The following is a 12,565-nucleotide window of genomic DNA, read 5'->3' on the forward strand; positions in this document are numbered from 1 at the left end:
TGGAAATGACGTATTAAGCTAAATGCAAAGCTTTAAATAAAGCTTGATGGCCTTGTTGAAATTAATCTTTAAAATCTTTTAAAAATTCATGTAAAATATTACAAGTAAAAAAAAAAAAGCAAATCTTTCAAGTTATAATCCACAAATGTTCATGTCAGTAACTGGCAGAGAAGAAACATTCCCTAACATGATAGTTGGGAAAAAATGTTAGGTTTTAACAAGCATGTCCATCCTGCCGGTGTAGAGAAACAACCACAAGGACTGCCTCCTAAGGACTTACACTGAGTCCATCGTCATGCAGCTTAACCCAGAGGTGCTCATTAAGTGTGGCACACAGTAAGTATGGCTGGAGGCTTGTGGGCATCCTAAGCATCTAATTACTTCAAGCAAAAGGCTACACTCTCGGTTTTTTCACATGTTCTTTTTATTCAAGGGTTTACTTACAGGCAGTATTTTAAGTCAGGCTTTTTAAATTAAAGGCCTAAACTACGAAATTTTGCAAATGTGACACTGGCAAAGAATGAGCGTCTGGATAATTTAAACCCTCATTATCCCGGAGTCCAAGTCTGTAACACAGAACGCGCAAGATCGGTACCATTCAAAACAAACAACTGAAAACCACAGGTGCTGGGTGAATTTGTCAATGAAGAGAAATGTCAGTTTCAGCCTTGCAGAGTATGAAACCAGCAACTAGTTCTTCGGTGGCAGAGCATCAGCTGGGCTTCAGAACTTTGCCTGTAAAGTCTCTTTCTCCATCATCAGATCTGCGTACCTCTGCTGAAGCTCTTTCTCTCGATCCTGTTGCCGCTGCACATCTTCCTTCAGACACTTAAAGAGAGAAAAATAACCCAGTGACTTCAAACCTAAGCCCATCTTACAAACAGCTGTTTAACTCACAGTTCTCGGGAAGGATACAGTTCCCAGACAAACAGTCTATATCTTTGCTATAAAACAATACCGCGCCCTTCTTTGCTCTGGCCATGTGATTACCATGTTGTAAAACCTCTGCTGCTATCTCAACAACGCAGCCACTGCAGTCTTCTCAATACTCACAACACACTGCAAACAGCCCTGACTGCCCGAAGCTGGGCAGGGCCTAGAGTGCACACGAGGGAGTTAAATCTAAACCCAACTGGGCCAAAGGATCTGATGTTCTGGACTGAGCAGCTGGGCTCTCAGCATCTCCAATCACAAAACTAGAGAAGCTGCCTTCGATTCCCCAGAGCCACACAGATGGCAAGCCATTAAGTCTCAGGGGAACCAGTCAGATTTACTCATTATGCCTGAAAACAAAACAGAATGAGAAAAGTCTTCCCAGTAGCAATCATTTGCTTGTTACCAACTACACAGAGGTGGATCTAGATTAGAGAGTCAGAAACCCACTTCTCACCGGGACCAACTTCAGAGACAACCCGCTCGAGCGAGGAAAAAGGGAAGTCTGAGTGAGTAGCTCTCCACAGGTCTCCCTTCTGAGCAGTAGGCAGCACATGGTCTTACCTCTAGCCTCCGGGGAATAGCAGAGTCTTCATGTTTCTTGAGTTCTTCAAAAGTGCGCAGCTCCAAGTGGGCCTGTTCAATTTGGTCCCATAAGTCATTCAACTGTTTCATGAGCCCCATAGCACGAGACTGGTAACCGCCAAGCAAAATTTTCATCTTCTTTTCCATCTTTGCGGCTCTCTTGGCTTCTGTTGTCATGTGACCCCTGTTTATCTGGGGAGTTGGGGAGGGAGTGGAGAATCACATCAACACACAGGAGAAAAGCAGATTACTAGATAACAGGACTCAGTAACAAAGCACTGGGGCTCCTCTCACTTCACTGATAGAATACAGGACACAAAACTGGCCTCAGCAAGGAGTTTCCTTACACTCAAATATCCGTAACTTCACCCACAGTTCAATCCCAAAGCAGATTTGGCTTTTGAAGCGTGGGTAACTGCTGTCCACCTTGTGCAATGACTCTGAGATCATTCTAGATGCCACCTAGCCGTCTTCTTTCACATCTCAAAATTCACTTCCGAATCACACATCCGTTCCCCTTTTATACTGAACAGTGTTCCACGCCTGTACAAAAGGCCCACTGGAGAAGTGTTTTATACCCCACCCATCCCCCTCCTGCTCTACTGGAAGTCAGAGTCAGGTGAGTTCCCGGGGCAGGGAAAGCACTGCACGTGTGTGCCTTGGACCTAAAACAGAGCTAAAACGACTTCAAATAACGCTCCTTTAAACCCGTCCTTCTTTCCACACTGCAGACAGGTCAAGCTTTCAGGCTTCTGCGACTGACGGGGCCCGTCAACTGCTGCTGTGTCAATCAAGTCAGCTCCACATCAGGACACATCTGCCAGGAGGACAACAACTACTGGTGGGGCGGGTAGTGTGAGCAGGCTAAGAACCACTGGACTGTCCACCATGCCACCAGCTGTTCTGATGGGGCAGGCCATCTAAGCTCTGCCTCCATCTCCCCATCAGCAGTAAGTAAGATGGCAGTCACTGCTGACAGTCAACTGTGAAACTTCAAGTGGATGAGACTGCACATACAAACCCTCGGGCACCCATAACCTGCACAGAAGAAGCAATCAACAACTGTGAGCTCTGATTACAATTGTTTTATAGATACGGAGAGCCCAACCATTTCACTCCTCTCTCCTCACTAAAGGAATGAGGAAAGACCTGAAAATTTTTACATTCTACTTCAACAGAAGACGATGTAGACGTCCTGAGGACAAAAGCAGAGAGCAGCTGTGCTACTTTTAGGTGGCAATGTGCCTTCTGCAAACCACCATATCAAACGACATATGCTGGACCTCTGTTCTACGGGGCAGTGTTATCAGAACATGGAGTCCTGGTCACTCTGTGACTTGATGAGAAGGTTTTCTAACCATGAAGTTCAAACAAGGTGATGAATTCTTGAGTACTCTGAGCCAGTAATTTTCTTCCCAAAATATACCCAAGTGAAGATATGCCATGGCAAAAACATATACACCATGTTCACAACACTACTCATAACCCCACCACCCACCCACTGTGTATGGGTAACAAAGTGAGCTATTACCTACACTATGGAGCAGCACCCAGCCATAAAAAGCAGGGAAGTACTAGCACATGCTACAACTGAGTGAACTTGCAGAACTCAATGTTTAGTAAAAGCAGCCAGTCACAAATGCCAACACACTACATGATTTCACTTCCTTAAAGTATCAAGAATGGACCAATCTACAGCATGAAAGCAACTAGTGCTGTCTACAGCTGCGTAGCTTAAGAAAGGGAGTGACTGCCATGGGTAGAGTTCTTCCTGGGGAGGAAAATGTCCCGAGGTAACTAACTGTAGTGCCATCTGCACAGCTCTGGGAGCACAGGACAAACAGCAATCTGTCTACCCTAAAGAAGCTGTCTGAGCTGTGTGATTTACAGCACAAAGAGTGTCCTATCAGTGAAAAGGTTATTTCCGAGTGAGAAATAATCCTCACCATTGGTTTGTCCAGGTATAAGCACAAGAACTCCCCCCGTCCTTGAAATAAAAAACAGAACTTCTGGATCTAGGTTCTAGAGAAGTGGTATGGAGAAAAATAAAGCTATCCTTATGGACCTGAAGCAAAGGACCTAGCACCCAAGTCACACAGCTCACAACCTCCTCTTAAGTACCAGCTCTGGGTTACCCAATGCTTCTGGCCCCTGTGGGCACCTGCACTCAAGTACACATACCCACACACAGAATTAAAAATAAGTTTTTTTTTAAAAAAATTTGTTTTGGTTTTTCGAGACAGGGTTTCTCTATGTAGTCCTGGCTATCCTGGAACTCAACTCTGTAGCCCAGGCTGGCCTCAAACTCACAGAGATCCTCCTGGCTCTGCCTCACGAGTGCTGAGATTAAAGGTGTGGGCTGCCACCGCCCGGTAAAAAATTTTAAACTCCTCCTAATTTTGACTCACTGCAGTCAAGGAGAGAGACAGTGTTTTACACTTACTCTCCCCCACATCAAACATTCTTGGAGCCTGTCTTTTTAAACTAGTGGTTTCAACCATGGCTAAATTTATAATTATTTGTGAAGCTTTTCAAATTGACCAGCCCCAAATCCTGATTCAGTGATCTCAGACCACTGTCTCCCAAGTCCCCAGAAAGTCCTAACGAGCAGCCAGGGTGGAGAATGGATCCAGCTGGGATCAGCCGAGAACTGGTACCAGCTGTCTTCTCTGCCACACCCCTCAACAGTCCTCCTTCCACAGGAGCTGAGCAATGAATCCCACAGCTGCATCAAGGTCTGTGCTGCATGTAACTCAACACGATCTAATACCCGCATTAGACTTCACTCACATGTGGCTTTCAATACACACCCAAAAACCCTTAAAAGCATAGAATTTCAAGTTAATATGGTGTGTCTTAAAAATTAGTTATACAAATTAACATTTTCATTGGTTAAGATATCTCAATTAGCTTTACATTGACCACACTCCATAGATATTCAATTTCCAGTTGGTAACAGTTTAATACCTATGTGCAGAGACCATTTAATTAGCCATCGTGGTCGGTTTAGCACAGAGTCCCCTGTCTCTGGGAATTACCTCACTCATATAGTTCAGCTGTTTATTATTCCCAAACCACCAGACTTTAAAACTTCAAAATTGTTAGTTTCCAGTTATTGCCAATAATTATACTTCATTCACCTCAAGCTTTATAAAAATCTTCTGGCTCAACTACAGGTTCAGATAAAATAAATTGAAACACAAGAAAAAAATTATTGTCACTAAGTAACTAAATATAGATATATAAAGTCAGTCATCAGACATAAAAAAAATGAAAGATAGCTTTTAATATTAAATTTTAGCTATTGAACACCAGTTGTCTAATTATTAAGATGGGAAGGAAGGTATCAGTAAGACACAGCCTAGGACTGCTAAGCCCACTAGAAAGAAAAGACAGCCCTCGACAACTCCAAGACCTGAAGTGCCAGAAGGTAAAGGCTGGTGGTGTATAAGACAGAAGCCAGGCTGTTATCAGATCCATAATCTTAAGTCCTTTAGAAAACAGGCAAGCAGAGGACTAGGTGCAGACAGCAGGGGAGGGGCAGATATAAGGGAGGCAAACAGGAACATGCACACTGACATGTGTGTGTAACTGTCATAATCAAGCCCTCTACTCTGGATGCTAACTTAGTTTTTCTAAATTAGGCATCCACAGCTGCCCTAATGCAAGTTGTTTTGAATGAACAATACTGGCTTAAGGAAATGCTACAGCTTCCTAGAGCTGAATTACCAGATGTTCTTCTGAAAGGGGCAGGGGGCTCGGCTTTCAAACCAGTGCATCTTAAAGATCACTTATACTGCCAAATGTGATAGCACACAGAAGCAAGTTGACCTTTGTGAGTTTAAGGTCATAGTGAATGTTCCAAGTCAGCTAGGACTTCACAGTGAGACACTCACTATATTAAAAAAAAAAAAAAAAAAGCCACTTATACTTAACATCTTTCAAAAACTGCTATTAAAGGGGCTAGAGAGATGGCTCACCAGTTCAAAAGCTCTTGCTGCTGCTGCTTCAGAGCACCTGCATTGATTCGCAGCACCTACCTGGGAGCTTGCATCCACCTGCAACTCTCTTCTGGCCTCCGTGGGCACTCATACATGTATGCACACACTGACACGTACACACTGACCAGGCAGTGGTGGTGCACACCTTGGCCTTTAATACCAGCACTCGGGGTGGGGGTGGGGGGCCGAGGCAGGCCAATCTCTCAGTTTGCCACCAGCCTGGTATACAGAGGGATTTCCAGGACAGCCAGGGTTACACAGAAAAACTGTCCCAGAAAACCAAAATAAACAAATGTTTTTAGTGCTATTCAATTATTTTTAAAAGATAAACATCTTCTAACTGAAAATAAGAAATATAAAATGTTCTAAACTCTAACATGTTCTGAGCACTGACATTTACCTGGATACATTTAACCTCATTTGATGAATCACAAAATTATTTAAAATGCCATAATTTAAACATTTAAAAATTACAATTCCCTTCAGGCTATTTGCATAGAATATAAGAAACTTAGAATTTCCATCCCAAGGCTTCTTCTCACTGTGTACAAACAGAGACTCCACACTCTGCAACCCACAACATTTGGGGTTCTAAACATTGTGGAAGGGGGCACTCAGCCAGTATGCAGCAGGGCAAGGAGAGAACCACTCTAGTTACGCCTCACTATTTAACCTCATGCCCCATCTTCAGAACAATGAGGTCAAGTTCGTTTCCTTTCATTACAATGCATCTGGTGGCAGGCTTTTCAGCAGCTGCCCAGCCTGTCTGTTGGATCTACTGCAGAAACTGCACATGTACAAACTACTCAAGATAAGAAAAGCCCAATGAATAATTGTCTTTGTCCTTGAGGTTTGCATCTTGTATAGCCAATCAGGATCACCCGTGCAGGTGGGCCAGGCTTCCACCTGTGAGAAAGTGCCCGCCAACAGGGAGCATCTATCTCGACACAAAGCACCACTCCGGTTCCCTAGAATGACAAACCTGGAGGCCGGCCTGTCCCTCTGCAGGAAGAGGATTATAAACCTAAAGTCAGCATGAGTAACTCAGTGAGAGCCTGTCTCAGAGTAAACAGCAGGCTGGAGAATGCATAGCACGCATAAGACTCTAGGTTAGGTCAATGCCCAGGACCAACACCCCACAAAGGTGGACTCTAACAACATGCTACCCTCTTGTCAGCCTGCTTCCTCGGCATTCCCTGTACTGGCCTGTACTGGAACACAATGCGAACAAACCAAGTGTCCTCCCTGGGCTTAAATACAAACGTTCCTGAAGAAATTCAAACAGGGGAAGGAGTTGCTTTATGCCACTAGAAAACTCCCTTAAAAAAAAAAAAAAAACAAACACATTCCCAACACATAAACAAGACATGAACTTGTATGTCCCCCACATAACAAGAGTTCAACACCCAAATGAAACTATTAAAACTTCTAATTCTTTTATTCTAAACAAGCTATAAAACTATAGAAAATACTTTCCTCCAAGATAGTTCACAGGATTAAAAGGTTACATTTCACAACTGTGTAAGCGGTAGCAAACGTAAACCTAATTGGTGCTTATCCAAATTTTACAAAATTTACACTTTCCTGTAGAGTTTAAATGGGAGAAAGTGACCACAGGCCTCTTTTTTTTAAATTCCTATTTGCACTATTATACTATTAGGTAGAAAACATGGCACATGATCATTTTAACTTAATTTAAAAACTTTCCTTTCCCTTACATAATGAGACGTTACTGCTCTTGCAGAGGACCTGGGTTAGGTTCCCAGCACCCACACAATTGTGTCTATGCGTGCACATACACACACTCACCTTAAAACTGAATCCATTTTTGAAATGGAACAAGGCAAGTGTATGTGTGTTCACGTGTGTTCTGGACAGACTCTGAGGTGACTGCATCTAGAGAGCAGGCTCATGAATAGTAAGCTTCTTTTCTTCTGCAGTTTTTCTAGTTCTCTTAAATTTTCTACAAAGCACAGGTATTATTTTTAGAAAAACGTCTAGAAATGTTATTTTTAAGTGCATAGAAGAGAAACTGTCTAAAAAAGACTGGCCAGAGACCAATGGAAAACTGATGGTCCCCAGGAGATGAATCAGTGGACCCGTAAGTGTTTCCTCGGGTCATTACAAAGGGAGCTGTATGGGACTTATAAAAGTGTAATTGTTACTTTCAAGCTCACTGAGTTTGTTAAGGTTACTAAGCTTAAGTAATTCCAAAATAAACATATTCTCCTTGGGTCTCCAGCACTGTCTGCAGTTTAAGTCCATTCCAGTGAGGTTCAGAGGCATTCAGAGCATCCCTCACTGAACAGAACTGAATATAATATGAATTCAGAATATAACCTTATATAAAAACAGGTTTGGAGACACCCAAAACAAACCCAGCGGACGGCGGCTCCCTGCCCAGCCTATCACTCAGTGATCCTGTCACAGCAAGGATGCAGTTCAGTCACCACAGCACTTGCAGAGAAGTCAAGAGTGCCTCTCCTCTCGTCACCACACTCCTCACTAACAGCAGGTTTTCCAGTGACCCTCCCCTCTACGGACAACGTGCAGGTCCGAGTGATTACAGCCAGCATCCATCAGACTTGGCAGACATCAGACTGCATTCCAATGAAGCAAGCTACCCAGCAAGGCAGTCATCACCTGGTAGAGCAGCACAGAACATGGTGAGTGTGAGTGTGCACAGGTTAGGAGGAGAAACACAACCAACCTGTAAGGAACTCAACTCATGCCGAGGACTAAAACAACAGGGCTGTGCTGCTACTCAATCTCTGACCCGAGTTGTCAAGCTCTGATCTGAGTTCTTGCCAGAGACAACTGAGAACTCTGCCCATGCCCTGAAGGGGCATGACAAACAGCTAAATATGGGAAAGAGAAGCACAAAGAACTGAAGAGCTTCTCTGGACCTCAAGCCACCTATTCCAGCCGTCCCAGCCTCAGGAGAACAGAAACAGCTACAGAGGTATTTCCAGCACACACTTCTCTACCCAGCACTGCCCACCAACTTAATCCTTCAGTTTTCACTCTGGAGTAGAAAGTACATTTCCCCTGTGTTAAAATACCTGCCTTTATAATGAAAAGCACTGAAAAATGGGATCCACTGTACAGCCAATTCTGCTGAAATATAAGCCTCAGGAAAGTCAGGGTCCTTGGCAGAGTTTTACAAATATACCAAGAAGGCCTTTAAATTGCTATCTGTGTTCTTTAAGCCACTTATTTCCAAGAAGTCAACATTACATAATATTTCTTGACTACGCCAATAACATACGGGGAACGGTGTCCCCACTGGGCCTGGTTTCTACCTCTGAGAAAAGCCTTTCCACTTTTATAGCTAACATGACAAAATCCACTTTCCAGCCAAGCTTCCTCAATACGGAAGTTTAGCTACGATCTCAAATACTATTAAACTTAATGGCAGGGCCTAAATTCAGACTTTTCATTTCACTTCTATACCTACTGGAAATTGCTTCACTCAAACTAATTATGCCTTCAGATGATTTCCTATTTCCACTTGAAGTGGAAACAAATTAGAACACTTTAGATTCTCTCTGCACTTCCCAAACACAAAAATGACTCAGTACCTAGCATCATCCGAAAACGAGGCCCTCTACTAGCATTTTCCAGATAAACGAAGCCCAGAGAAGCGCTTGTCTGTCTTGTCCGTGCTGTGTCCAGCCTAGAGCAATGACTGAACACATCAGTACCCGGTAATCGTCATTAAATGTGTGCGTACATAAGGGGAAAGCATTTCAACAATTTGGCGACATTTCTTCTACAATGAATGACAGCCATCCTTGTTTTCCAAGAGTTATGCACATAACAGAAACCAAGCCTCTCAGTTACTCTGGGGGAAATCACTAGAAACAGCAAAAGCTCTAACCTCCCACAGGAGCTTCTAACAGCCCAGGCACAGGACTTCGGCTACACGCTAAGATGGCTCTGTAAGCTAGGCTTGCACAACTTTCCTAAGCTCTCTTTTCTGTTTGCCCCTTTACAAACAAATGTCTGACAAGGTTCTAGTTAATTCTGCCTCCAAAGCAGAATGGAATCCCTGTATTCAGTTACAATCCAGAAGTCTTCCACTTCTGATCTGTAACTACAGTGTGTGTGTTTAATAGGCCCTGCAGCACACCAACACACTCAACCACATTCTGTATCAAATGAAATGGTTCTATTGGTTTTAAGTTATCTTAAGGATTTTTTTTATTTAAGTGCTAAGTTCCAAATATTAATCATGAGTGTGGCTCAAAAACTACCCACAGTATAAACTTCAGAACATATTTTTTAGTACACTTAGGAAATAGCAGTCACGACAACTCTTGATGTCTTCTTGCCCGATGGGCTTAAGATGGAGCCACAATTTGGACTCACTATTCCAATGCTCACGGCTTCAAAAGTCCAACACTAGCAGCACAGCCCACTGTGCTTTCCCAGAAAGCCCTGAGCCTCAGTGGAGGTTTAGCAGTTAGTTTACACCATCTAATTGCAGTTCCCTCCCACAACAAACTCTGAATGATGTTTATAACTAGCAATCAAATTTTAGATGATGAAAGAATCACCACACAATTAAAATGAAATATTTATGTATTTCAAACCAGTACAACTTTGTCTTCAGAAGCTATGAGAATCTAGCTGTGAATTACTTTACAGAAGGAAACAAAGATGGACGCTTTGTTTATTTGGATCTCTGAGCTGCTTTTCCCTGAAGATTTAATAAACTCTCTTTTGGAATACGAAGAATTTACTAATTGAAGGATTTAATTAAGTATTCCTTAAAAGTAACTAGCTGAGTTAACAATGAGCCAAGCTACCCAGGAGTAAAAGAATTACTCAGACTGTTTTATAAATATTCTTCCAAAATCACCAATCCTACAACAGAAGTAGTTCAACGGAAGATTTCAGTTCCTGGTACTGAACTGAACAAAGGGAACCATATGTTTTTAATGATGCCCATCAACGACCCAGATAAATCTCCAACAGAAGGACAGCAGAGGCTCTTTCTGTACTTTCCCTTCGGAATTCACAGGACTGACTCAACAGAGAAGGAAGGACGACGGTACCTGACAGCACCACTCACTCTGTGACATTTATGTGCTGTCATGGAAGTTAGTACCTCAGCAGAGTAAAGGAGATCCAGGGGAAAAAATTTTAAACAGCACAAAATGTCCTTGCCATTTGCAGCAGAAAGAGTTTACCCGCCTCAAAATGAGAAGATTTTCAAACTGAGAGATTTAAGTATTTATATATAAACGTTACAAGGAAGCATTCCCAACAGCCTACCAATCAATTACAAAGCTGGCCTTAGATCAGGATTACACTAACTACCATTTATTAGAAACGAATCCTGCACAACACAGTCTAACCTACAATTTAACCACTCGTGTTCTGTCTCTAAGAATTTTTATCTATGAATTAAACAGAGCAACAGTACCACCTGCTGGAAGCTATAAAACTACAGCACTCAACAGCCCTGGCATTGCAAGAATTACTTTAGAAAGACATAGGCATGACCATAGATATCTTATACCTGTGGTTGTCAAGGTTAAATTAAGATGTTCATATAAAAAGATACTGCTTTTTCCTGTTCATTTCTCTGGCCCCACACAGCCCCAACCACCCCAAGTAATTTTTGTATCTAGATTTAGGTCCCAACAAAAATACTCTCAAATTTGCTTTCTGTAAAGGAAAAACGGAGGAAACTGAGGCCATTTTCTGCATCCAATGGTCTAAAGAACCCCTTTTTCCTCCCCCATCCCATCTTGGCCTCAGAGACATCCCTAAAGACCACCATTAAGAAAGAACCCACAAGGCACACTGGATGCAGTGGTGCACACCTTTAATCTCACTCAGCACTTGGGAGGCAGAGACAGGTGAGTTTCAGGCCAGTCTGGTCTACACAGTAAGTTCCAGGGTCAGTCAGAGTTACACAGTAAGACCCTGGCTCAAAAATACCAAAAAGAAAAAAAGACTCCACAAGTCAACCTGGAACCACAACCTACAGATCTTCTGGAATTCAAACTATGCACATTGTATTAGGAAAGCACACGCCATGAACTGCTGTTACTAGGCTTCATGCTTTATAGACATAGGAAATCACAGAAGCCACTGTCTACATAACAGCCCTACTCTAACTCAAACTTCTGGATGTCAGGATGCACAAAAATGTTCTCAAATTCTGTAAACATGCTGTCTGGGCGAAAACTCAAACTCTACTGCTGAGAGAGATCTCACTGACCTCGACTGTTCTGAGGGAGCAATATCACTGTGGTAATTCCTTCTCCCTTGTGTAAAAAGTTCTGATTGACAGGTGGGTGCTCAGTGAAGTTTTCAAGAAGGCCAAAACAATCGGCCAAGTTTAGTGAAGTCCCCAGAGGTATTCCTTGCTCACCCTTTCACTTTAGGGAGATCTCAGGGAGACTTTTCAAAGGATACTAAGGGCAGTGGAAATGGCTCACAGTGCGAGCCCCACTTAGAGGGATGAGAGAAGTGCTCCACAAAGCTTTCCTGTGACTTCCACGTGCAACGCAGCATGAGCGCCCACATACACATCATGCACATATACAACCCACAATCATGATAAATTATCAAATGTGTAAATAAATGGATACCAACCTCAAGTCTCTTTTCAAGGGATTCGATTCTGTCCTTTTTGCTGGCAAGATTAGCTCTTGTGTAGCGGCTCTGACCAGGAAGATACAGAACTTGACTGTAGCATTCTTCCCACACCTGGTTGTAAGCTTCACTGGAGAGTTCTCCATGGCTCATTCCTTGTTTTACCACTTCCATCTCTTGTACCAGAACATCCTGGGCCTGTTCACAGTAATAGTCTAAGTTGAAGCATACACTTTCCACCACCACAAAGCATAAGACTAGTTTATTTCCCTCCTCCTTAAACCAATGGCTGGGTTTACTTGGTCATTTTCTAGAAAGGGCTGGACAATACCTAAGCTAACTGGGTTAAGAAGCATCTGAGTAGGGGCTGGAGAGATGCCCAATGCTAATAGTACCTGCTTTGCAAGCTTGAAGGCCCAGTTCAAATCTCTAGT

At 42.9% G+C, this 12,565-nt stretch overlaps 1 protein-coding gene across 1 annotated transcript in view; it reads right to left on the reverse strand.

The window, feature by feature from the left end:
• Positions 1-402: 402 nt before the first annotated feature.
• The window catches only part of Cdc5l (cell division cycle 5 like), a 40,011-nt gene continuing 27,848 nt past the window's right edge, over positions 403-12,565 (reverse strand). The window contains exons 14-16 of the mRNA XM_028890688.2: positions 12,132-12,329; positions 1,498-1,710; positions 403-828 (exon numbers count right to left, since the gene is read on the reverse strand). Of these exons, the coding sequence (XP_028746521.1) occupies positions 724-828; positions 1,498-1,710; positions 12,132-12,329 (516 nt within the window). The 3' untranslated portion in view covers positions 403-723. The remainder of the gene's footprint in view (positions 829-1,497; positions 1,711-12,131; positions 12,330-12,565) is intronic.

This window comes from Peromyscus leucopus, chromosome 16_21 (assembly GCF_004664715.2).
Source record: "Peromyscus leucopus breed LL Stock chromosome 16_21, UCI_PerLeu_2.1, whole genome shotgun sequence".
In the NCBI taxonomy this organism is placed as follows: Eukaryota; Metazoa; Chordata; class Mammalia; order Rodentia; family Cricetidae; genus Peromyscus; species Peromyscus leucopus.